Source organism: Schistocerca cancellata, chromosome 5 (assembly GCF_023864275.1).
Source record: "Schistocerca cancellata isolate TAMUIC-IGC-003103 chromosome 5, iqSchCanc2.1, whole genome shotgun sequence".
NCBI classification, from domain to species: domain Eukaryota; kingdom Metazoa; phylum Arthropoda; class Insecta; order Orthoptera; family Acrididae; genus Schistocerca; species Schistocerca cancellata.
Window position 1 is genome coordinate 383,764,693 of NC_064630.1, and position 27,403 is coordinate 383,792,095.

At 39.3% G+C, this 27,403-nt stretch overlaps 1 protein-coding gene across 1 annotated transcript in view; it reads left to right on the forward strand.

Moving 5' to 3' along the window:
• Nucleotides 1-27,403, forward strand: part of LOC126188986 (translation initiation factor eIF-2B subunit beta) — a 73,973-nt gene that overhangs the window by 30,016 nt on the left and 16,554 nt on the right. The window contains exons 5-7 of the mRNA XM_049930778.1: nt 9,127-9,283; nt 12,437-12,631; nt 16,798-16,994. Of these exons, the coding sequence (XP_049786735.1) occupies nt 9,127-9,283; nt 12,437-12,631; nt 16,798-16,994 (549 nt within the window). The remainder of the gene's footprint in view (nt 1-9,126; nt 9,284-12,436; nt 12,632-16,797; nt 16,995-27,403) is intronic.

A 27,403-nucleotide genomic window follows, 5' to 3' on the forward strand; every position in this document is an offset into this window, starting at 1 on the left:
AGAAACATGCTCTTTATATAAAGAACATCATTACACATTGTAACTATATGACTTGCACATTTTTTATACACTTCATATAGAAACTTTTTTTTTTTCATGTCTTTACTTCAGGGGCACTTTGTACATCTTCCCTTCTTGTTTTATCTATTGTTCACATTTCTGTTAGCTAGCCCTGGTCTTTCTGCTGGAGGTTCTTGATTTTCATCTTCTTATGTTGTCATTTTGGCCTTTTACTGTTTGTTGGATTTGAAAATTCTGATTTCTTGTGTGTAATGGGACCTTCCAGCTGATCTTTTCATTCTTGTAGGAACAATCTTCCGGTAATATTATTGGTCTCATTATTTCTGATAAGTATTATTTAAGTATGTATTCCAGAAATACGCAGGATACAGAAAAATATTTCACACGACCAGTGCCTTGTTCTTCTTGATGTGGAGTAGGTGGCACACATTTCATCCAATGTATTGACCCTTGCTTTTGTGGAATTGCACATTATGATGTTTTCAGAATTCTTTTTCTCTCAGGTACTGTCATCTACCTTGTTATTGAAATGAATATAATAGAGGGAAACATTCCACGTAGGAAAAATATATCTAGAAACAAAGATGATGAGACTTACCAAACAAAAGCGTTGGCAGGTCGGTAGACACACAAACATACACACAAAATTCAAGCTTTCGCAACAAACGGTTGCTTCATCAGGAAAGAGGGAAGGAGAGGGAAAGACGAAAGAATGTGGGTTTTAAGGGAGAGGGTAAGGAGTCATTCGAATCCCGGGAGCGGAAAGACTTACCTTAGGGGGAAAAAAGGACAGGTATACACTCGCGCACACACACACATATCCATCCGCATATACACAGACACAAGCAGACATTTGTAAAGGCAAAGGCTCTTTGCCTTTACAAATGTAAGCAGACATTTGTAAAGCAAAGGCTCTTTGCCTTTACAAATGTCTGCTTGTGTCTGTGTATATGCGGATGGATATGTGTGTGTGTGTGCGAGTGTATACCTGTCCTTTTTTCCCCCTAAGGTAAGTCTTTCCGCTCCCGGGATTGAAATGACTCCTTACCCTCTCCCTTAAAACCCACATCCTTTCGTCTTTCCCTCTCCTTCCCTCTTTCCTGATGAAGCAACTGTTTGTTGCGAAAGCTAGAATTTTGTGTGTATGTTTGTGTTTGTTTGTGTCTATCAACCTGCCAGCGCTTTTGTTTGGTAAGTCTCATCATCTTTGTTTTTGTTATTGAAATGCTTAGATAAAGGAAGATGAAGTTCTTGTTCATCACATATGAAGTGATTGTCAAAACCTTTGAAATTCAAATAAGCATCTGTTTATTTTGCACTGCTTCACATTCACAAATTCAGGAGGAAATTCAGTTTTATTTTTACTAACAGTTCCAACCAAAGTAAGTTCTTCCTCAGCAGCTCTTTAGACAAGCTGCAATTAGTACACCAATTGTCTGTTGTTACATTGTAGCCAGTCCCCTCGGTTGCCTTGATCAGTGAAATAAGGTTTTGTGGCAAGTTTGAAATGTTGTGTGACCAGTCTCTCTCTCTCTTTTGATCAGTATCTCCATGGCAAGAATGCACTAAGTCCTGGCATCACAGGTGCTTAGAATTTTCAGATCATATTTTTAAGTCTTGCTTGGTACATACTGGCAAAAACTACGCTTTCCTCTGAAGATGACCAACTGTTCATCCACAGTAGTATATTCTGACACTGCAGTTCTTGTTACAGTTTGCCTGGAACATTTCACATACTTCCTTAGTAGCTGTAAGGTTAACCATTTTCATTCTCTCTTGTGTGCTTTAAATGTTTTCAAACCATATGTGTTGGGTTGGCAGAAGAGCCAACACCGTGTTACGAGAGGAGGCCGAAATGCACGCATTTTAGCTCACGCAGGCTGGCGTGAGGAGCGAAGAACTATACTGACGTGAGGTCTGGAACATGACAAGGAATGAGAATTCAGAAAGTGGACGTAATTAGTTTGATACTTAACTTTAATCCATTAATGATGAGCATCGCTCTTGACGGTACATGATTCACAATATTGTCTCTTTAGAAGACATAGTAACAGAATATGGCGCCTTGCTAGGTTGTAGCAAGTGATGTAGCTGAAGGCTATGCTAAACTGTCGTCTCTGCAAATGAGAGCGTCTGTAGTCAGTGAACCATTGCTAGCAAAGTCGGCTGTACAACTGGGGCGAGTGCTAGGGAGTCTCTCTAGACTAGACCTGCCGTGTGGCGGTGCTCGATCTGCAATCACTGATAGTGGCGACACGCGGGTCCGATGTATACTAATGGACCGCGGCCGATTTAAAGGCTACCACCTAGCAAGTGTGGTGTCTGAGGGCGACACCATATTATGCATTGGAACGGGAAATTTGTTGATTCCAAAACCATTTCTGCCCCAAAGGTCCTGTTGGTTCATATGGTCAAAGCAGTGAAAACTAGCCAAAATAAATAACCAAACAAAAGCCTCAATTTTAGCCATATCTTTTGTTTTGTTTCTAGGGAGAATTCCCTCACATAGATTTTTTGAACATACTTTCATCAAATAACAAAGGAAGCAGTCTAAAATTGACTTCACTATTCTGATTACATGACTCACACCTGGTAGTTGACTAACAGTATTTTGAGGTTGTGCCCTTACATTTCTTCGTGGAGGGTTCTTCATCCATTTCATTAATTTGTCTTTTTCGAAATACAAATTGTTATATTCAAAACTTGAACAATGGAAAATCTGGAATGGACTGTAACACCATTATGAAAAGGATAGTTGCTGCTCACTATAGCAGAGATGCTGAGTCCCAGGTAGGCACAAAAAGACTGTCAGAAAGTGAACTTTCAGCCAACAAGGCATAATGATGATGGAGGCAAGGAAGGTAAGGAGGAGGCTGGGACAGAGAGGGAGAGTGGGGTAGTGGCCGGGGATGGTAAAGTGCTGCTTGTGGGAGCATACTGGGACAAGGCGGAGAGAGGGTAGGGAAGCTAGATGCAATTGGGAGGTTAGACAGAGGGCGGGGGGATGCAGTGGAAAAGGAGATTAGTAAAAAGACTGAGGGTGCATTGATGGAATAGAGGGCTGTGTAGTGCCGGAATGAGAACCAGCAGTACACCGTCCTTTACTCCATCAGTGCACCCTCATTCTTTTTAATTCTCTCTTTTTGTGCCCCTGCCCCCCTGCTCGCCATCTAACCTGCAACTAGGTGCTCTACCCTCGCTCCACTTTGTCCGAGTACAATCCCACAAGCAACACTTTACCATCACCCACCCGTACCCCGCTATACTTGCCTCTCCCTGCCCGAGCCTCCTCCTTACCCCCACCACCTGGTTGCCTCTCCCAACATGCGCTGCTGCTCACAGTCTGGCCCCAGAAGCCAGAGACTATGGCCATGTGTGTGTGTTGTGTGTTGTGTGTGTGGGGGGTGGGGGGGAGTCGGTCTATTTTTCACGAAGGCCTTTTTGACTGAAAGCTCTTTTTCTGACAGTCCTTGTTGTGCTGTCAGTGACTCAGCATCTCTGCTATATGGTGAGTGGAAACTATTCTTTCCATAACACTGTTATTTTCAAAACTTACTTCATTATCATCACTATCCATACTATATGTTCCTGTTGTTCACACTTCTCAGACGACTCTGAATCTAATTAATCATATGTTTTTCTGCTTCAACTTCTTCTAGTAACCTCTGTATTCATCTTTTGTTTTCTTCATGCATACAGATGTACTGTATATCAAGTTGTTACTGTACAATGACAGAAAGCAAACTGACTCCAAGACTTTTATTTCACATGGATAGCAGTTAGAATAGCAGTACTAGATGACAGTGGATACACTTAATGTAAAATGGAATGTGAGAACAATGAAACTGCTGTAAAATTTTTAAAAAATTGCCACTTGGTATTATTTTGATTTTTGATACACTAGGACTGATGATGCGGGATCTCCTAAACACCACAGTGTATATTTTTGCCTACTGAACAACTATGATAACTGATATTTAGAGTGTTCTAATTCAGTTACTTACATAACTAACTTTTACAAGCTTTCGGAGCCAGTGGCTCCTTCTTATGTTGGAAAGGTTGAAGGCGAAGGATGAAGATGAGGGAAAAGGACTAGAGAGGTTTAGGGAAAGGGATACAGTTCAGAAAGGCCACCCAGAAGCCTGGGTCAAGGAAGACTTACCAGACAGGATGAGAAGGAAAGACTGATTTTTGGGGACTGCACTGGATAAGATTTGAAAACATACATAACTGTTAGATATAAAGCTAACAGGAGTTGAGATATTCATGAAAATTTAAAATAGTGCTGCAAGCACTCTTTAATGTGTGAGGTTCTCACAGCACACCATGTCAGCACTAAAGGGTTAATGTACTAGATAAAAAATGTTACAACTGTGTGAATAAAACATTACTCAAAATATTGATGTGCAGACAGAATTTCTCCTATTTATAATAAAGTCTGTTTTAAAAGTCTATATATTTTTTGTTAACCTGAACATGTTATGCTTCACTTCATTTTCGGTCCAATCTGTTCCAATAATAGAGGAAATGACACAGTAGTGCAGAGGCTGAGAGACTGTTATGCAAACCATAGTATGACATGAGAATTCTGGAATGCTGTCATGAAAATTGAATATGGCAGAATAGTGAAGAACATTTGGGAGAGATAACATGACAACCCTTGATCCTCAAGAAGAAGCAGGAGTGAAACAGGCCCACTATGCTTGCAAAAGAAGCACTGAGAAAGCAAGACAAATGGTAGAGCCCTAAATTGGAAAAAAAAAAAAAAAATCTGTCTTTTGAGAAGAAAAGACAGAGGTTAATTGACCAAGACTAAGGAGGCAGCAGGTATCATTGATACCCTTAGTGAACTCTCAACCTTGTGGTAATGGACTAAATGAGAATCAACACGGATTTGAAATCAAGACCTATAAATTAAAGAGATGCCAGAGTAGAGAAAAGTGATTATGAAATGGCACAACCTCAAAAAATTAAACATACTAGATAGCAAGACATACTGAGGGGTCTTTTTACCACACAGCACCTAAACCTCATTCTTGTATCTGAGAAAAAGAAACACATAGCATTGTTGATTTGGTAACAAAAAGTGATATTCCTGTGTGAGTGTTGTGCATCTTAAATGTACTTGTTTAGTGTAGATTATAGTGATTGGTAAATCTAAAAATGTAATCTTGTCTGTGTGTTACTGATTAGAGTGGATAAAGTGGCAAATGAAGACCTGGGTGCATATTATCACAATGTTTTTTTCATTTAAAAGAGTTGTCCAATATTATCTATCACAAAATGTGCAATGTTATGAAGGGCTGGAGGATGCCAGAAAAACTAATCTGGATGGCACAAAAATATGTTCCTGGATTACCCAGTTGAATGAAAGTATGAAATGATATTTTGGCCACTTTTGAGACTTGGTCAATCATCAGAGTGACAGATTTTCTCCAGCTCTTTCGAACGTTGTTTTAAAGGAGGAGAATTATGGCTGATGCTAGAAACAAATGATGGGCTGTCACAATGCCATGGGATATACTGATTATGTCAGTGTACTATAGCACAATAGGAAAATTGCCATGCGAATCACTACCCCACTTGACCTTTAAGGGATCGGAAGGCTGAATAGTCTTTAAAGAGACAAAATTATATGAAACAAGCAATGTTTGTTTAAAATGGAAATAATTTGAAAGGGTCAACATATTACACTATCAGTGGGTAACTGCTACTCATGAAAGTATTCAGGAACAGGACATTAAGAATAGGTCAAGGTGACCAATACTATTCCTTCATAATCTGCTTGCCTTACACATCTAAGACAGAGGAAGGTGTGACTGTAGTACACTTTTATATGAACCTCTGAAAAAGAAGTGTCACAGCAGATGGAGCAATTACAGTGAAATGCACCTTTTTAGGTGGATTTTTAATTTCTTGTTGACATTATCGTAAAATATCAAATAATGTTTTGGGCCTGCATCTGGGCGATCATTATTTCCTTTTCTGGGGAGAGGAGATAATGATGTCCTGGGTGCACACCAGAAAATGCGAATGTATTCTATCCACTAGGAAAATTTCAAGCCCACATTCTTTGAAATATTTGATAGCAGAAGCTATGATAAAAATAAGAGCCATTTCACTGAAGAGAATTACAGTGTAAATTACATTTTGTTGGGTATTTTAATCACCTTGTACTGTTTGGGGGTCATATACAAGCTGTTTTGTTACAGTGTTGTGTGAGTCCACCAGTCTGTTTGCACAGCAGTGCTGGCTCAACACTCTGATGAATAGTTGTGGAAACACACTGCAACCCTATCTGGTAGTTAATGATGCTTTTGCTGTTACTGGGTGGTGATAGCAGAAGGAGACATTTGTGTGCCATTAAATTATGCAGTTAAGATGCTATAAGAGTCATTAAAAATTAAATAATTTGGGATTAGATCTGTTAGTTTTAAAATTGCACAAAAAAAGAAGAAAGATAGGATGTTTACTTAATGTAACAAAGGACACTTCCTCTTGTAACCTTGTTTAGTCCAGTTAGCATTTGTTACAAAAAGTATTCATGGCTCATTTATTATACCCTTAATGAGGAAATATTAGTGTGATAAACTCAGGTATTGATGATTTTCAGCTATTTACATCTATACTCTGGAAACCACCATGAGCTGCATGGCAAAGGGTATGTTCCACTGTACCAGTTATCAGGGTTTCTTTCTGTTCCATTCACATATGGAGCACAGGAAGAATGATTGTTTGAATGTCTGTATGCATGCAGTAATTACTCTAATGTTGTCCTCATGATCCATGTGTGAGCAATCGTAGGGGTTTGTGGTATATCCCTAGAATCATCATTTAAAGCCGTCTTTTGAAACTTTGTTAACAGACCACACTCTCTTGGGATAGTTTGTGTTTATCTTCAAGAGTCTTCCATTTCAGTTCCTTCAGTATCTCTGTGACACTCTCCCATGGGTCAAACAAACCTGTGACCATCCATGCTGCACTTTTCTGTACATGTTCAATATCCTCTGTTAGTCCTATGGGTCCCACACACTTGAGCAATATTCTAGAACAGGTCGCATGAGTGATTTGTAAGCAGTCTCTTTTGTAGACTGATTTTGCTTCCCCAGCAGTCTACAAATAAGCCGAAGACTACCACCTCCTGTAACCATGACTGAGCTATGTGAGCATGCCATTTCATATCCCCACAAAGTGCTACACCCAGGTATTTGTATGAGTTGGCTGATTCCAGCTATGACTTATTGATATTATCTACTACATGTTTTTTCATTTTGTGAAGTGTGCAGTTTTACATTTCTGAACATTTAAAGCAAGTTGCCAAACTCTGCACCCCTCTGAAACTTCATTAGGATCTGACTGAATATTTGTGCAACTTCTTTCAGACAGTACTTCATTATAGATAACTGCATCACCTGCAAAAAGTCTGAGGTTGCTATTAATATTGTCTGCAAGATCATTAATACACAACATGAACAACAAGGTTGCAACATACTTCCCTGGGGCACATCTGAAGTTACTTGATGATCCCCATCCAAGATAACAAGCTACATCCTCCCTACCAAAAGGTCCTCTGTCCAGTCACAAATTTTACTTGACACCCCATATGATCGTATGTTTGATAGTAAGAGTAGGTGTGGTACTGAGTCGGATGCTTATTGGAAATCAAGAAATTCTGCATCTACCTAGTTACCTTGATCCAAAGCTTTCAGTATGCCTCATGACAAAAGTGTGAGTAGAATTGCACATGATCAATGTTTTCAGAAGCCTTGCAGGTTGGTACTGAGGAGGTCATTCTGTTCAAGATACCTCATTACTTGTGGACTCATAATATGTTCTAAGATTCTACAAAAAATCAATGTCAAGGATATTGGACAGTAGTTTGTGGATTGGGTCACTTTTACTACCCTTCTTGTAGATGGGTGTGACCTGTGCATTTTTCCAAGAACTGGGCACAGTTTTTTGTTCAAGGGATCTACAATAGATTATAGTCAGAAGAGGAGCTAATTCAGCAGCAAATTCAGTATATAATCTTACAGGGAGTCAATCTGGCCCAGGAGCTTCATTCAATTTGAAAAATTTCAGCTGTTTCCCAACACCACTGATATTAATACTCATTTCATTCATCTTTTCCTTGATACAAGGATTAAATGGGGGCAATTCTCCTGGATTTTCCTTGGTAAAGCAGTGCTTGGAAATGGATTTAAGCATTTCAGCTTTTGCTTTGCTATCCTCAATTTCAGTTCCTGTCTCATTCGCTAGAGACTGGACATTAACTTTGGTGCCCTGAACAGCCTTTACATATGTCTAGAATTTCTTTGGGTCTTGTGAAATATCATTTGATAATATTCCGCTACGCTTTCTGCTACAGTAGCCACTGAAGGCATCCCACATTGCTCTCTTGACGGCAGAACACGTTTCATTCAGCATATCTCTATCTAGAACCCTATGCTTTGTTTTAAACTTATTATGCAGTACTCTGTCTCTTTATACATTTCTTTACAGTGACTGTATACCATGGGGATTCCCTCCCATTAGGAACTGTTGCTTGGATGATTGGTTAAAGAACTATGTAATGAACATCACATTATTGCTATATGTTATTTTTTTTTCTTTTTTTTCTCTAATTACTGCAAGGAGGTGTTGGTAATGGTTTGTATTGACAATCTTCAGTTGTTGACTAATAATGTTTGCCATTGTCATGTATACATAATGCTGTTGCGACATACTGTTGCGGAAGTGCAAGAAACTGTTAGAAAAGTAACGATGATGAATTTACCCCTACAAAATTACATTGCAGAAAAGTAGAGCTTTTGTTATTTCTATCATAAGAACAATGTTTTAAGGCAAGATGAAAATAACTCCTTTGAGATCACAGTATAAGAACATTTGATATTTTTTTGAAACTGGTGTTCATTCTGAGCACAAATGTTGTCATTTTGCGTCCCTCATATTTTTCCAAAATTGAAAAAAACAGTTGTTGCAATTCTTTGTTCAGAGCTTGACTGATAATCCCTTCAGTTTTTGTATTCCAAGTTTCTGCATTGACAGTGTTATTTTATTGAAAATATTTTAGTTTTAACTCATTCATTCTTCCTTTTTTACCAGTGCAGATAACATTGCCCAACAAGCAAGTGAACATATCCATTCGAATGAAATAATAATGACTCTAGGGAAATCTAATGCAGTTCAAGCTTTCCTGAAGAAAGCTGCTGCTTACAGAAAATTTGAAGTCATAGTCGCAGAATGTGCACCATTTTGCCATGTGAGTAAATGAGTTTGTTATTCACTGAGTTAGTAGAATTTTTTTTTTTTTTTTTTTTTTTTTAGAAGATATAAATGTTGTCTGTTCATGTTAACAGCTGATTGTTATATCTGTTACTGAAATGAGATAACTTGATATCTGATAAACACTGGGTGTTACTTGTAGTTAAGTAAAAGTGTTCACAAATTAAGGATTGATTGAAAGACTTGATTTAAATGTTATCTGTTTGGGGTGATATTGTGTTCTATCCTGGAGCATCATGTATCGAAACAGTTGTGGTTTGCTGTAAAGAGCACAAACTGGGCCTAGAGTAACCAAAGCATAATTGAAAAGCCGCAGTCGAAAGAATATACAAGAAATAACGCTTCCTGTCAGATGTGGGTACACAATGAGAGAAATACAATGAGTGCTATACAGTATAATGATATCACACACATTATATGTTTAAATTAATAGTGGAGTCTGGAGGAGGAGGAGGAGGAGGAGATTAGAGTTCAACATCCCGTCGACAATGAGGTCATTAGAGATGGAGCACAAGCTCGGATTGGGAAAGAATGAGGAAGTAAATCGGCCATGCCCTTTCAAAGGAACCATCCTGCCGTTTGCCTGAAACAATGTAGGGAAATTACGGAAGACCTAAATCAGGATGGCTGGAGACGGATTTGAACTGGCGTCCTCCCGAATGCGAGTCCAGTGTGCTAACCACTGCACTGCCTCACTCAGTGTGTGAAGTCTGGTATACTAGCACTGGTCAGTAATTAACAGGGGTATTCTACATAGTTGTTGCGAAGATCAGACGTGCAGAATAATCAGCCTAGTTTCCAATTATAGTTGGCTTGTTGTTAACTTTTGTGTCATGAGGCAACATTGTAGAAAAGCTCAAGTTAGGAGTTTTTTGCCCTGGCAATCGCAGAGCAACAGTGGCAGTCTTTGACAGTCATACCTCTTGGATCAGTTGCCACTCAATTGAACTTCCATCATTGTGTCTGTGTACTACTTAACCCTACTACATCCCTCCACATCTCTGGAAAGCCAAAGAAGAGGGCATGGTGGTATTCAAATGATGGAAGTTCCGCTAATGAGACGGTGCGGCTCATACAGCATTGTATTGAAGGCTCATGGGACGGTGGACCTCTTTGTTGTTGGTGGTGTGCAGGATGAGGCATTTAGTTGTACCGTGCCTGTATGCAGTCATTGTTGGGTTGCAAGCCTTATCTTCTAGTGCTTGTGCAATGAGGAGAGTTAATCCACTATGGCAGCTCTGACACAAATAGTGGTTTAATAGGGGCAAATTATTGCTGTAACTCATCTGTTTGGGATATTTTATTAATCAAAAGTATTAGTTTGTTCCTTACTGCAAAGAGTCGCATTTTGGAGCCCTGAAAGATTATGCATTTGTCTGATGACAGCTTTCATATGATGATGAACATCAATTTTTTTCTCACCTTCAGTAACCACTTCAGCATTTTGATTTTGTAGTGTTAAATCATTGCAGTACATGTTAATCACTTTGGAAGACAGAGGGCAACATTTTGGGCAAAAGTGGTTTTTAGAAGTGTACCTGAAGAGAAGAAGTCGGTTGTTGGATGCTAATCTGAGTTTCACCACTACTCTGTAGATGTTCTTAAGCCTTTCATCGTTGTGGAAGCTTAGCATCCTGCCTACCCTACCAGCTAAAGGGGCTCTTGCAGGTGGGCAAGTGACTCAAGTGCTACAACCACTGCAGAGTATGTGCACTGTTGGCTAATCGCACATTCCAGCGTGCATAGAACCACTCTTCAGTAACATTCTTTATAAAATCAGTAACGTACTGTACATTCACAGTGATTGTAGTTTTTGATAACTGCAAAAGAAAACTTCAGAACTAATCCAAGCTTTTTGTTAGAAGTTCATCCTGAGATGAGAAAAAGTTAATTTAGAAAAATGAAAAGGACTTCTTTATTTGTAATTGAAAAATCCTGCAACTTGAGATTTACACTACCAATTCACATGCCTATAACCTATAAATACCTCATTAATTTAGGACAAATAAATTTTAAAGATATAAAGTTTTAAGTGAACAGTTAGAGTAGATACCTAAAACTCACACCATTGTGAGTGCTGCATGGCAGCAAGTGTTGCTGAGAAACTGTTGCTGCACTGACCACCTTTTGCAACATCTGATGCATTATTTCTGCAGGATAATTTATCCCCTTTCATATTATATATGTTTGCATCATGTGTACATTATAGATTATGAAATCAAATTACAGTTGCTTGGCCTTGTGTGCTGTTTTGTGTTCCGTGCAGTCACAGGTGTTGTTGAGAAACTGCATGTATTTTGCTACACTGCTCACCTTCTGAAATACCTGATATGCAAGTTTAGTAGGATAATTCATTTCCTTTTAGATTTTATATATATAGTGTATTTCATAGATTATAGGAAATCAGATATAATTTGTTTGACCTTACAGGCTGATTTTATTCCATGCAGCCGCAAGTGAGAAACTGCAACTGTCTGCTGCACTTTTCTCCTTCTGTAACATCTGAAAAGTCAGTTCATTAGGATAATTCATGTCCTTCAGATTATATATGTTTGTGTCATTTGTATTGTGTACGCTAGGCAGTCAAATTGTATATATTTGATCAACTTGTATGCAGAACGGAACCAGGAGCAGGTGAAAGCTGTAGTGCTTTCTGACATTACAGAGAAGAGTAGAAGTTTTGAATGAGCAGTTCATTAGATTTGGTCACTCTGTTATTAAATTAAAGGTGCGCTGTAATATATATGTATTATTGTTGAACCATTCTGTCCATAGCTATGAAATGTGTTGACATGTTGACTAGACAGTCCACCACCAGCAATGGAGTATGAACTTTTGACAGTGCCATCCACTTGTGCTGGCAAAACATCAGGAAAATTGTTAAATATCAGCAGAAGAAACAGAGATGGAACCCAACAGGCAATAAGTCAACATGTGACCATGAAAGCCTTAATAATTATGTTGAAGAGAGTTTGCTGGTTTTAATCCATAAATTAAGAGCTATAGTGACTGCCGTCTATTTCATTATATATGCTTCATACATTTGTGGTGTTTGTATTAGTATTAATTACATTTCCATCATTGAGAATGAATACTTGTTTTCTAAAGTATTGCTGTCCATTTCTTCCAGGGTCACGAGTTAGCCTTGAGCTTAGGAAAAAGTAAAATCCAAACAACAGTTATAACTGATTCTGCCATATTTGCTATAATGTCCAGGGTGAATAAAGTTATTATTGGCACTCATACAGTAATGGCAAATGGTGGGCTAAGGGCTCTTTGTGGCAGCCACACAGTTGCCCTTGCAGCTAAACATTTCTCAGTTCCTGTAAGTAACTATGTACTTCTTTTGGCAGTTGTTGTTTGATAAACCTGTTTCTGGATTGCATATACTAGTATATGATTTCTTTTTCTGCTGTTCACATGAATACTGCTTCCTATTTTTACTGTAACTGAAAATGTGGAAAACCATTTTGTCAGGCTCACACTATTGTGGATTTCGCAGTTTGTTGCATCACTAATGATTGTACCACAAAAATAAAAATTGATAAATATGAAATTGTTCTCCAAGCAGTGACAAAAGAAACCATTAACATTGGTTTTAACACTTTAGTGAAGTCTCTCCATCTGTGAGAAGATTCACTTCTCTGTGGCTAGTGATTCATTTAAGTGTGGTAAGTTCTCGTATCTGTTCTGCAATAGAAGAGCTGAACTAGTAGTGCAGCAGTTTTGTAATAGAAAAGAAAACAGAAAGTCATTCGTGTGTTTTGTATCATTCATAAAAACTAAAAAAAAAAATGTTCATTGCAGTGAAGAAATTAGCATAAATATTTATCCTGTGAATTGCTAATTACTGGGAGAAATGGGAGTTTAACGTTTGCAGAAGACACATCCTGTCATGATAAACACTTTCCACATCTAATGTGTTGCTGCATGTGGATTATGAGGAATATTTCGTATTGATTTAAACTTCATTTTTTTCCCCGTCATTGAAGGTGTGTCAGTTGACTCATAATTACAGCTACAAGTATCTAGTAATTTGGTCTAATTGTAGGTGGGAGGACAATCACTATAAGTGTAAATCCCTGCACTGTACAGCCCATTTCCCCAACTGCTAGCACTGCATGAGTGGACAACATGGCGCGTGGTCATTAAGGACAGCACTGGGTGACATAGTTTTTGGGGAAGGAGGGCCTAAACATTGTGGATATTCACAGGTGATTGGTGGCAGTGTGTGGAGAGTGTGCACCTTCATGGAAAGTGCAGTTGCAATATGACAACACTCCTACGAGTTGGAAAGTGACAGCTGTAATCACTGAAATGAGATTCCTGGTATTGCCATACCCACCATGTTCTCTTGACTTGGCCTCTTCTGATACCACCTACTTGGGACTATGAGGAAACCTCTGTGCAAACTGCATTTCGCAGTCTTGTAAAACCTGTGAGCAGCTCTCCTGCAGTGGGTGTGACAGGATCCAGAAAGTGGTTTGAAGACGGCCTTCAGAAGTCAGAGGAGCCAAGTCACACCTTGCTACCAGTCGCCTGTGAATATCCACAGTGCTTACACACACATCCCACAGAAACCACATCTTCCAGTACTGTCCTTGATGATCACACTCCACATTGTCTGCTCACGTAATGACAGCTGTTCGGAAAATGGGCTGTTCTATGCAGGGATTACACTTCTAGTGATTGTCCTACCACCTACGGTTAGACCAGATTACTATATATGTACATCTCTAATGATGAGTTAAATGGTGCACCATGAATGATGGAAAAAAAAGTGTAAATCAGTAAGGAATGCCCCTTGTAGTTGACAGTGGGAAATAAACAATAACTGTAAAGTAATAAAATGCACAGGACATGGTGTGTTGTTTCTGTTACATCATAACCAGATGATTTATAAATGTACATGGTTGTATGTTTGAATTTAAATTCACAATTCAGTTCCTGCTAGTCTTAAAGTAATGTGAATAACAGGAGGACAGAACAAAAAAGACACACTTTCAAAACAGTGCAGCATACACTACTTACTAAATTTCAAATTTTTCAAAATATTTATGAAGAAGATCCTATCTTGTGACAATAAAATTTTGTTTTTGTTAAATACAGAATTGTATGGTTGGAATTCACAGAGGAAGTACTTACAGTTTTCATGCATAAATTGTCATGTATATTTAAATGGGAAATCTGGAGAGCATCTTCTTCTCTTAATTACTGTAAACGTATCAACACTGTAGGAAAAGAGAGATTGCTACTTACCGTAAAGACGGCATGTCAAGTTGCAGACAGGCACAATTAAGACACACACACACACACACACACACACACACACAAACAAAACCGCCAACTCCAGCTTGTTGGTCCAGAATGCACTATCATGTATGATGCAAGCAGTAATCTGGAGGGGCTGGTGAAGGGGAAGAGACTTCCCTGCCCCCCTCTAGATTGCTGCTTGCATCCCACGTGATAGCTGCATACTGGCCAAAGATGCTGGAGTTGGTAGTCGTGTGTGTGTGTGTGTGTGTGTGTGTGTGTGTGTGTGTGTGTGTGTGTGTGTGTGGTGTTACTGATGAAAGCTTTCTGTAAGTGTTTTTTAATTATGCCTGTCTGCAACTTGATGTGTCTTCTTTATGGTAAGTATCAGTCTACCTTTTCCTACTGTAGTGGACTGGCAAGACAGCCAATCCACTAGGAGGAAGCCGAAAGGCACGTGTTTAAGCTCACGCAGGCTGGCGTGAGGTCTGGAACAGGTCAGGGATAAGAGACTAGCAAAAATAATACGTAGCTGCTGGAATACTTAACTTTAATCCATAATTGGTGAACATCGCTCTTGACGGTACATGTTTTACAGCATTAATTGTGACTGGTAATGGCGCCTTGCTAGGTCGTAGCAAATGACGTAGCTGAAGGCTATGCTAACTATCGTCTCGGCAAATGAGAGCGTAATTTGTCAGTGAACCTTCGCTAGCCAAGTCGGCTGTACAACTGGGGCGAGTGCTAGGAAGTCTCTCTAGACCTGCCGTGTGGCGGCGCTCGGTCTGCAATCACTGATAGTGGCAACATGCGGGTCCAACGTATACTAACGGACCGCGGCCGATTTAAAGGCTACCACCTAGCAAGTGTGGTGTCTGGCGGTGACACCACACCTACATTGTTGATATTCCTACCTGGAGTTTCCATTGTTTGATTTTTGTAAACATAACAAAACATACAAACAAACAAATAATGAAAATCTCGGTGAAAACAGATGCCATTTAAAAATCATGTATACACAATCTGGAGATAGGAGGAGGAAGGAAAAATTGCAAATTCTCCCAACACTGGTGTGACTGGATCCCAGAATTACATAGTAATCAGAACGCTTCCCATTCCCTTATCATTCTAAAGCATATTGTTAAAATAAATAAAAAAGCAACATCAGCCCATAGCAAAAATCAGAATGTGTGGAAGGTAAATTAAGGAATTATTGTGGGATACATAGCAGATTACAAATTGAAATATAGACCACAGAAATCAAACAATTTTTGAAGTTCAATTAGCAAGATCTTTTCTTTGCTGATGTACTGAAACCCTTAACTGATTTGTGTTTTTACTTTAAATATACATATTCCACAAAAGTAAAGAAATATTATTGGTATGTCTGTAAAAAGATTCCTGCCAGCACTAAATGACACTGTAATTTTTCTCCTCAGTTTTTCATAGAAAGGTTAAGAGACCTTGAATATAATTATGTAAATTTGCTCTCTTATTTCTGGTTTCATGCTTTCTTGGATACACTTACTTCCTTGAAAGTTTGTTTCACAAAATGAAGTACTTGTAGATTTTTCATCTGTAATTTAAGAACTCATTAAATAAATGTTTACAGAGGTGAGGTACATATGATACTAAATACACCAGTATGCTGTGTACAAAAAAGTATAACATTGATGTTTGATGGTTGAATCACATTCCTAACAAGTTAATTTCTCTTGTTCAGTTATGTCAGAATTTCAATTTTGTGGTCGCATAAGACTTACAAAATCTTAACAGGAAACAAAGAGAAATATTTAGCCCAAACAAAATCAACCAGTCTTGTAAAATCAGCTGATACAAGAACATAGGATTTGCCTTAATTGACTAACACTGAACTGAAATGAGGGCACAGGGCTTACGATGAAAGTTAACTTATGTGGGAAGCAGCTAAAGACTGTTGGAATTCATCATTTATTGCTATTTTAGCAGTGTTGTGTATTCTGCAGAGTATCACGTAGAGTTGCCAGAGGATTAAAATACAGTTTGATAAGTTATGAAAATGTAGTAGAAATTTTTGTTTAGATAACTTTATACACTTGTTTGTGTCATTAGAGACTCAAAATCATATGTGAGAACTAACAAGTAGTTCTTGTAATTATAGACTCACTACACTTCTTAAAATCTGTGATTCTTAACCAGTCTAACTATTACTAAGCTAGAAGCCTGTATTGAATATTTATGTATTAATGATCTTTGCAGGTCATTGTTTTGGCACCAATGTACAAGCTGAGTCCTAAGTACCTGTGTTCCTATGATCAAGATGCATTTAATAGTTTTGTCTCACCAGAAGGAGTTCTCAGTTATGCAGATGGTGCAATACTCTCCAAAACACATGTTTTCAATCCTGTGTTTGATTACGTACCTCCAGACTTGGTTACACTTTTCATTTCAAACACGTAAGTTTTTGAATGTGGCTAATATTTTCTTCCACATATGTATGTAGTATTCCTACAAATTAAATACGAATGAGTGACTGTTGTGTGACAGGGAATCTCAATATCTGTAATTAGTAGTTGTGTGCTAAAAAAATAATGTTTAGATCTGAGTGTGTAAAGTTACTAGCAATGTAATTTAATGAGCTACGAATAGTAATAGGTGAGTGGAAGATTGTGGTTTGTAAATTCACACAGAATTCAGAAAGAGGTAAGAGATATGGAGGGAACTAAATGTTAATAGATGACACAGCTGGAGTAAAGCTTTCAAGCTGAGATATTGTTGCTCATTTTAATGCATTGCAACAAATTTTGAGGAATGAAAATTTGCATGTATCAATTCTTGGGCTAGTTAGTTTGGTGACATCTTCCATCTTGTCCTGTTGTGTGCTAATCTTTCCATTTTTGTGCATCTATTACATCTAACGTCTTGATTTCTATTACATCGTCTTGATTATATATTTTACAAATTGTTATTTTCAGCTGCTCCTACATACTGATCTGTCTGCTGTTTTGTTATGTGTCCAGTTACCTGTGTTAGATGCCGTCATGTCTTTTTTTATTTTTTATTTTATTTTTTTTTTAAGGCTGCTTACCTCACACAATATTTATAATACCTCTTCAGTTTGTAATTCATATGTTCATTTCATATTTGGTATCTCTGTATCAAGTTTTGAAGGAATCCCAAGTCTTTTATCCCCTGCATGGTCCAGATTCATTTTTTTATGAACACTGCAGTCTAGACTCAAAGTTTCAGAAATTTCTTCCTCAATTTCATGTCAGTGTCTGGTACAGCTTAAGTGTGTTTATTGATTAAGGGAATAACACTCTTTGAACACATGAAAAACAGCCTTTTTTTCCAAGTCACGTAAAAAGTAATGGTAAATCAGATGGAATAGTTTTATTCCTTACACTTTTGTTTTTAAGAAATCATTTTTATGTTCACCTATGATGCTTGCTGTAACCACTGTATCAGGTTGAAGGACCATTTGCAACCAGAACATTGGTCATTGGCAGGAATTCCCGAAGCCCTCCTATTAGACCTGTAACAAATTAATTTTGTATAAGTCATTTATACAAATGATAATTGAAAAGTATTAAATTCTAAAAAAATGGTGACATATTGAAACAAATGTCATTTTCTTTGTCCAAAGTATTGAGACATACATGTGCGCCAGAAATAGGCTTTTGAAGATATCACAAAAAAGCTACATACGCTGATGGAGAATTCAGTGCTGGCATCAAGTTCCACTCAGTATCATATGTAGTGTTCCCAAGTTATGTTTCCTGCCAATTTTAAAAATACAGGTTCCAGAAAAACTGTTTTTTAAGTTTTGGGTTACAGTTTTTGAAATTAAGTTAAACATACTTCAAGTCAACAATCCCTGAACCATACCGCAATTCTTCCAGATCCAAAAGCAGGTTCTCCTCCATGTTCTGTGTGGCCATGGTGTCTTGCAGGCTTCTTTGGCAGCTTCTATCATCTGCTGCTCTGCTCACTCAATACACTTGCTGTCAACTTTTGTGCTGAAGTTGTAATAGGCTGGTCTGATCTCAAGTTCAAGCACATTCATAATTTCCATAATGCCTCTTTGGCCATCATTGAAATTAAATGCTGCCACATTGGCAGCGATGTTGACTAATTTTTTCTCACTGTTAAAAGTTTTCAGACACACTTTCTCACAAATCACCACGTAACTCGAGAATGGAGTTTCTGGCAGACCTGGGACGAACACTACAATAAAGTAAATATCCCAGAGAAAATTTTAAGGGAAAAAATTGATTTTTTTTTTAATTTTCAAAAGGGATTACCCCCTTGAGTCTTTCGTCATCTATGCCAGTATGGCTCTGTAGAAGCAGCTAATCAACAACAGCACGTTCACTACAGCAGCACCCATCCTTATAGCTCCTATCCTGATGCATTTTGTATGTTATGTCTGCTTACAACCTCTTGTCAGCTGGTTTATATCCAAATGAAACACTTAGGTCTAAACAATTTCCACAAATGCACCTAGCATTTCTTGTTTCACATCTTTGATCACTATATCCTATAATATCAGAGGTGATGCCACCTATGAAACACTTTTTATCAGTGAAACACTTTTTATCAACTTCACTGCAAGTACTGCATAGCTTTTTTGTGGCTGTGATCTTCATCCACCTGTCCATAAGTACAAATGGCCACCACTAAACTATGACAAAGGGCAGGTTTCATCATCCAGCGACAGAGCATGATGCAGACACATAAAATTGTGTACTTGTTTATAGTGCTGCTGTATAATCCATGCCATCTGGCCCTTCAGCAGTAACACCAAGTCTCTAAACTGCACAGCTGGGAACTGTCCTTCTAAGTGGGTTTATGCTTGTTGTGTTTGTAGCAATCTGTGCTTTTTAGTTTGTGCTAAATGGTTAGCTCATAAGTAGCTTAGTTTTAGATGGGTGAGTTCAGGTTTGGCAGACCTGAGATTTGCTGGGCTGGGAGGTAGCTGGTACCTCTATAACTTTAAAATTTTTGCTTGCTTTGGCATACACAATGGCGTGAGGTGGAGGAAATTGTATCGTAGTGAACAGGTATCTCAGCTTAATTGGCTGAATCGATGTCTGTAAAAACAGAGAACTCTGCTACTGGACATCTATATCCCTAGTTGCACATCTTGTGTTCATGTAGCCTACAACATGCAACCAACATTCTCCTAGTGGTTCGGCTGAGCTGTTTGCTGGTGCTAACATCCATCTCATCCAGTGATGTCCTGAGTTCAGCCATACTAGGAACACACAAATTAATATGAGACCAAAACACAGATCAATTGCCTGAATGTGTTTCTAATCATAAAAAGAGAAGAAAGCACATTAAAGAAGTTATTACTTTTCTGCATACTTCATGTCAAGCTGCAGGATGCAAAACAACATGGTGGTTACCCAGTTGTGGCAGAACTGCACAACACCATAAATTTTAGCAAATGGGTTGTCACCTAATAGACCTAGAAGCAAGTGGATCAAAGGGAAAATGGGAAGTTGATGGTGTGACTGTCATGTGTAGCATGAAGAAAAATGTCTTGGGGAACTGCATGAAACAGCTGCATTTAGTTTGATATTTAATACGCTGTGAGTATGTTTTTACCACTGCACTTCATGCTGAATTTATTGTAACTTGTCAAAGCAGTTTAGATGTCATGGAAGTAATGTAGGCAAGTTAAAATGTCCATACAGCTGTCCTTTTATGAAACTTTTCCAAGTAGGCTGCAAATAGGTTAACATACACAACTGTGAAACTCATGACTAAATGGATTAATTTAAGTTGTAGCTGCCATAGGTGTAATACCTCAACACCTGTTCTTCCTGAACATATCAAAGCAGAATTTATCTCTTCAGAAGATGGAGCTTACATAACAAGTCATGTAAGGTATTTTAAATGTCAGTAGTTCAAACATACTACACTGCCATGTTTCAGGCAACATGAAGAAATTATTGCAAAGCCGCCCACAAAGGTGGTGCTGCCTGTGTGTCTGTGCCCTCGTGTGTAACTGCGAGCCATGGTGTCTAGAGCCAAGATTGTCATGCTTACTTGGAGGAGGTGGTGGTCCAGGAAATTAAAATTAATAAACAAGTTCCATGTAGTGAGGTTGAAAAGGTCACAACCGCCTCCTTCCTATGCAAATCATTTATGGCTTCAGTGGAAAACTGATGTATAATGGTAAGATGCTGACCCGTAGACAGACTAATAGTCCCCCAACTCAGCAAAATGATAAAGGGGAAGGTAAAGATAAACTTTGCCATTAAGACGGCTTCTTATTTCAGTGAACATTTATGGATTTAGAACACATGTAGATAAAACTGAAACTCCTTACAAAGGTTTCAGTGTGGCTCATGGTAGTTACTCGGCCATTGATTTATCAATTTGTAGCCTAGGACTTATCTATCCACTGGAGGGCACATGATGACCTGTGTGGTAGCAAACACTTCCCCATCTTCCTGTCACTCCCCTGGCATGATGCCCACTGACATATACCCAGATGGGCTTTAAACAAGGCAGACTGGGCAGCCTTCACCTCTGCTGTCACCGTTGAATCTCCCCCACACTGTGCCATCAATGTTGTTATTGAGCAGGTCACTACAACGATCGCTTTTGCAGCAGAAAACGCGGTTCCTCATTCTATATGGTGGCCCCCACCGAAAGACAGTCCATTGGTGGTCGCCGGAAGTCACTGAGGCAATTAAAGAGTGTCAGCGACATAAGCAGCACAGCGACATAAGCGGCACCCTTCCCCAGAGCACCTAGTAGCCTTTAAGCGGCTCCGTGCCCGTGTTCACCTGCTTATAGAACGACGGAAACAGGAGTGATGGGAGAGGTACGTATCAACCATTGGGTGCCATAGTCACCTTCCCAAGTCTGGATGAAGATCAGACGTCTTTTTGGGTACCAGACCCCAACAGGTGTCCCTGGCCTTAACATCAGTGGCGTGCTCTCTACCGACGCAGACGCGATTGTCGAACACTTTGCCGAGCACTATGCTCGAGCCTCTGCATCGGAGAACTACCCCCCAGCCTTTCGCACCCTCAAACGGCAGATGGAAAGGAAAGTCCTGTCGTTCACTACACACCACAGTGAACCCTATAATGCCCCCTTTACAGAGTGGGATCTCCTCAGCACCCTTGTACATTGCCCCGGCACAGCTCCTGGGCCAGATCAGATCCACAGTTAGATGACTAAACATCTCTCGTCTGACTACAAACGATATCACCTCGTCATCTTCAAACAGATCTGGTGCAATGGTGACTTTCCATCACAATGGTGGGAGAGCACCATCATTCCCATGCTAAAACCCAGTAAAATTCCACTTGATGTGGATAACTCTCGGTCCATCAGCCTCACCAACGTTCTCTGCAAGCTGCTGGAACGTATATTGTGTCAGGGGTTGGGTTGGGCTCTGGAGTTAAATGGCCTACTGGCTCCAAGTGAGGGCAGCTTCCACCAGGATCACTCTACCATTGATATACTTGTTTCCCTTGAGTCTGCCATCCGAACAGCCTTTTCCACACGCCAACACCTGGTTGCTGTCTGTTTTGACTCATATAAAGCATACAACACGACCTGGTGACATCATATCCTTGCAACATTGTATGAGTCGGGTCCCTGGGCCCACTCCCGATTTTTATCCAAAACTTCCTGTCGCTCCATACTTTCCATCTCCGAGTTGGTGCCTCCCATAGTTTCCCCGTATTCAGGAGAATGGCGTTCTGCAGGGCTCCTTATTGAGTGAGTGTATCTCTATTTTCAGTGGCCATTAACAGCCTAGCATCAGCTGTAGGGCTGTCAGTCTCTCCTTCTCTTATGCGGATAACTTCTGCATTTCGTATTGCTCCTCCAGTACTGGTGCTGCTTAGCAGCACCTACAGGGAGCCATTCGCAAGGCACGGTGATGGGCTGTAGCCCACAGATTCCAGTTTTCAGCCGCGAAGTTGTGTGTCGTGCACTTCTGTTGGCATCGTACCATTAATCCGGAACCAGGACTTTATCTTAATGACGATCCACTCACTGTAGTGGAGACATATTGGTTTTTAGGACTGTTTTTCATCGCCAGATTGACTTGGCTACTTCACCTTCGTCACCTTAAGCAGAAGTGCTGGCAGCACCTCAGTGCCCTCCGCTGCCTGAGCAACACCAACTGGGTGCAGATCGCTCTACGCTGCTGCAGCTCTACAGAGCCCTTGTTCAATCTCCCCTTGACTATGGGAATGTTTGAAGGCGGCGGCGCCCTCAGCTGCGGTTACTCGACCCAGTGCAACACTGGCATTCGCCTGGTGATGGGAGCTTTTAGAACAAGTCCGGTGACCAGTGACCTGGTGTAAGCCGGAGTCCCTCAATTGCAGATCCAACTTGCACAACTGCTTGCCAGTTATGTTGCACACATTCATAGTCTCCTGAGCATCTGAATTACCGTCTCCTTTTCCTGCCCGCGGCAGTTCATCTCCCGCTTCGGCAGCCCAGGTCAGGTCTCGTAACTGCAGTTCGCGTGTGATCCCTTTTCTCCAAATTGGACTCCTTCCCTTTACCACCTCTACTTGAGGTCTATTCACGTACACCTCCATGTTGTACACCTTGGCCGAAGCTTCGTCTGGACCTTTTGCATGACCCTAAGGACTCCGTTAGCCCTGTCAATTTCTGCTGTCACTTTCTCTCGATTCTTGACGTGTTCCAGGGCTCTGAAGTTGTGTACACTGACTTCTCAATGGCTGATGGTCACATAGGCTCTGCATATGTTCATGGAGGACATATTGGACAGCACTCCTTGCCAGATTGCTGCAGTGTTTTCACTAAACAAACACTTATGTTTACAGGAAACTTTTTAAGTTCACTGATACCCTGGAATGGGGGCTACATGCTTCACCACAAGGATGCTCATATTTAGGAGAGGGCCAAAGGATGTGTGGGTGTGTTTATAAATAATCTTGTATGCTATATGCTGTATGCTGTCTGTCTGGTTACAGACCTTCAAACAATTATTGAAATTCATGATAGAGATGTATTTAACACCGAAAGAACTATTATTAGGCCTCTATGAGTCTCCTAGTCTGATGCAACTGCCCTGACAGTTTCTTCTCTGCGAGTAACACATGCAATGGTGTGTTATGGGAAGCACAGTCTGTCAGTCACAAGTATAGAGTTTTAAAGAGCCTTCTGATGTCTGAGGAGCCATATGTTCTCAGCTCTGAAGCCACATACATGAAAGTACAGCTACAGGTTCACCCTCAGCTATAAACCTCTTTCACCTGACCAGCCCAGACAGAGTTCAATAAGTGGACAGTTACTAATGACTTTCATTCCAGTGACAAGATCCTGCTCTGAATCCATCCACCAGGTGGAGAAATCCCAGAAAGAAAACTGCACACACACACACACACACACACACACACACACACACACACACACACAGACTGGTGATCTCTGGGCCATTTTCTGTAGTGCAACTTCCCATTTGCTGTCCTGAAAAACTGAGTCAGCATCTCTGTATAATGAGTGAGATGAGATGTTGAGCTCAAGAGGAAGAGGTGTTAGTATTGTCCTATGCATAGCTTGGGGGTAAGGTTTTCTAGAAAAGAAAAAAATAAGGAAGAAACACAGTGTGAAGGTGTTACATGGAATGTTGGATGTTTTATAACCATTATTATTATTTATTTGTATAACTTTTTTTTTACCAAACCCCTACTCTGTTTTATACAAGTAATCCTTCAATGTATAAAATGTATTGCATAATAGGTACTTTTTAGCTGCCTTTTTAAATAAGTGTATTTATGTAATTTCTTTAATCTCTCTTAGTAATTTATTGTACAGTTCTATTCCTTGGTAGAAAATGCTGTTTTGAGTTTTATGTTTATTTTTTCTTCGTAAATGTAAGTTGAGTCTCTCTCTTGTTGTATGGTCATGGACAGAGCTGTTTGTGCAGTAATTACCATTGTTATTTTTGATGTGTACAACTGACCGGTAAATCTATTCACATGGAGATGAGTTAAAATCCCCAGTGTTCTGAACAGATCTTTACAATGACCTTGACAATAATTTTTGGTTATTATTCTTATGGCTCTTTACTGGAGCTTGAAAATGGTGTTCATATTTTGTGCATTTGTTCTCCAAAAAAGAATGTCCTAGCTAAGAATTGAGTGTACATATGAATAGTATGTAACTAAAAGACACTGCATGCTACACACTGTTGATGGGATTCTAAGGGCATAACATGCTGATGACATTCTGTTTGCAAGTACCTTTGTGTGTTCACACCATGTCAACTGAGAATCAATATTCATTCCTAGAAATTTTGCATTTGTTACACAGCCTACAGAGGTGCCATCTACATGTAATTTAACATTGTCATTTTCCCTCTTCAAACAGAAATTCATGGCCTTAGTTTTCTTTATGTTCCGTGTCACTTTATTGCTTATTGACCAATCTTAACTTCCTTGAGAGTTTCATTTGCATTCTCTGCAAGGAGTTCTCTTGCTTTCTCAGTAACTTTAATATTGCTGTCATCAGCGAAGAGAATTCTTTCATTATGAGTAACACTACTGGGAAAGTCATTCGTGTATATCCGGAATAGTATTGGTCCTAATATGCTACCTTGCAGAACCCCAATATTAATGTATTTTGATTCTGATAAGTGTTTTACTAAATGTTTAGATCTATTTGAAGTATGTGTTATCTCTACTCTTTGTACCCTGTCTGCTAGGTATGATCGAAACCAGTCGTTAGTTACCCCTCTTACTCCTAATGCTTGCAATCTATTTAATAGAATCTTGTGGTCAACTGTATCAAAGGCCTTAGAAATATCCAAAAATATGCCTGTGACACACTCATCTTTGTCATGAGCATCAAGTACAACTTTTTGTGAATTCTACTGTGGCTGACCAATTTTTGAAACTTCGGAAACTAAACTGTGATTCACTTGAAAGATTGTATTTTTCAGGTAATTCATTAATCTGTCTTTCATAATTGCTTGTATTATTTTTTAGAATGGTGACAGCAGGGAAATGGGCCGGTAATTTTCTGTGTCTTCTGCATTACCTTTCTTAAGCAAAGGTATAACTCTTGTCTGTTTTAACTCCTCTGAAAATGTCCCTGATGTGAAGGATTCATTTATTATATTTGTTAAGGGACCTTGTATAATCTCTATGCATTGTTTCAGTACACAGATTGGTACTTGATCTAAGCCTACTGACTTTTTATTTTTTAGTTTTTGAACAGTTTTATTGACTTCTTTCTCTGTGGTTGGAAGTAACATCATTGTATTTAGTGCAACATTATTTACAGGTGTTATATTTGTTTTGGGGAATTTTTGCTGTAACTTATCTGCAATACCTGAAAAATGCTCGTTTACAAAGTTTGCTAAGTGTTGAGGATCATTTATTAGCTTATCCCCCTCGGTTAGCAGTATGTTATCCTGCATTTGTTTGCCTCTCCCTATTTCCTTTTTTATAACATCCCAGACTGCTTTGCTTTTATTCTCTGCATTATATATTATTTTGTCATTAAATGACTTTTTTGCAGCAATCAGCACCTTCCTTTCGATCTTTTTGTATCTATTATAGAAATTTAAGAATTCTGGATCATTGTGACTCTTTCATGGAACTGAGGTATTTAAGTGTTATCCATCTGGTTTTGTGAGCTGTTGATACAGACATGCATACTTTTGGAAATACCTTTTCAAAGTTAAATTCAAATAATGTGGATAATTTAGAGCCGGCCGCGGTGGCTGTGCAGTTCTGGCGCTGCAGTCCGGAACTGCAGGACTGCTACGGTCGCAGGTTCGAATCCTGCCTCGGGCCTGGGTGCGTGTTATGTCCTTAGGTTAGTTAGGTTTAAGTAGTTCTAAGTTCTAGGGGACTTATGACCTAAGATGTTGAGTCCCATAGTGCTTAGAGCCATTTGAACCATTTTTGATAATTTAGAGAATTTCATATTCATATTGGTTTCCTTATACACTTCATCCCAACTTTGTTTTGCTAGTTATTTTGAAAATCTTTTATTTTGATTTCTGATAGATGTCGTTTGTAGGCGTGTAGTTTAGGGAATGATTTGATGCCTGATTTTACTGTTGTTATTTGACAGAGATGGTCTGATAGTCCTAGATCTTTTACAGCTACATCACATTTTTCCCTGGCCATATTTGTGACTATATGGTCAATTACTGATACAGTCATTGTAGTAACCTTTGTTGCACTATTAACCAATAGAGACATACCAAAACTTTGAAGGAGATTTATGAGGGTGCTGCTGGATTCATGTATGATATTAGTGTTGATGTTAATGTTGCCACACGGAATTATGTTGACCTTTGTACTTAAGACTTTATCTAGTTGTTCTGTTAATTTATTGAAAAAGGTGCCCGCACTACCACTGGGAGATCTATACACACACAAAATGATTGCCCTGTTAATGCAATAGCTGATATTTCTAAGTGTTTGTCTTCATTTACTGTACTGAGGTCATGTCTTGATTTGAACTGTGTTCCTTTTCTGATATAAATGCATGATCCTCCACCCCTTGAAGCAGTTCTACAGTAAGAGTTTGCCCTTTCATACATACACTCCTGGAAATTGAAATAAGAACACCGTGAATTCATTGTCCCAGGAAGGGGAAACGTTATTGACACATTCCTGGGGTCAGATACATCACATGATCACACTGACAGAACCACAGGCACATAGACACAGGCAACAGAGCATGCACAATGTCGGCACTAGTACAGTGTATATCCACCTTTCGCAGCAATGCAGGCTGCTATTCTCCCATGGAGACGATCGTAGAGATGCTGGATGTAGTCCTGTGGAACGGCTTGCCATGCCATTTCCACCTGGCGCCTCAGTTGGACCAGTGTTCG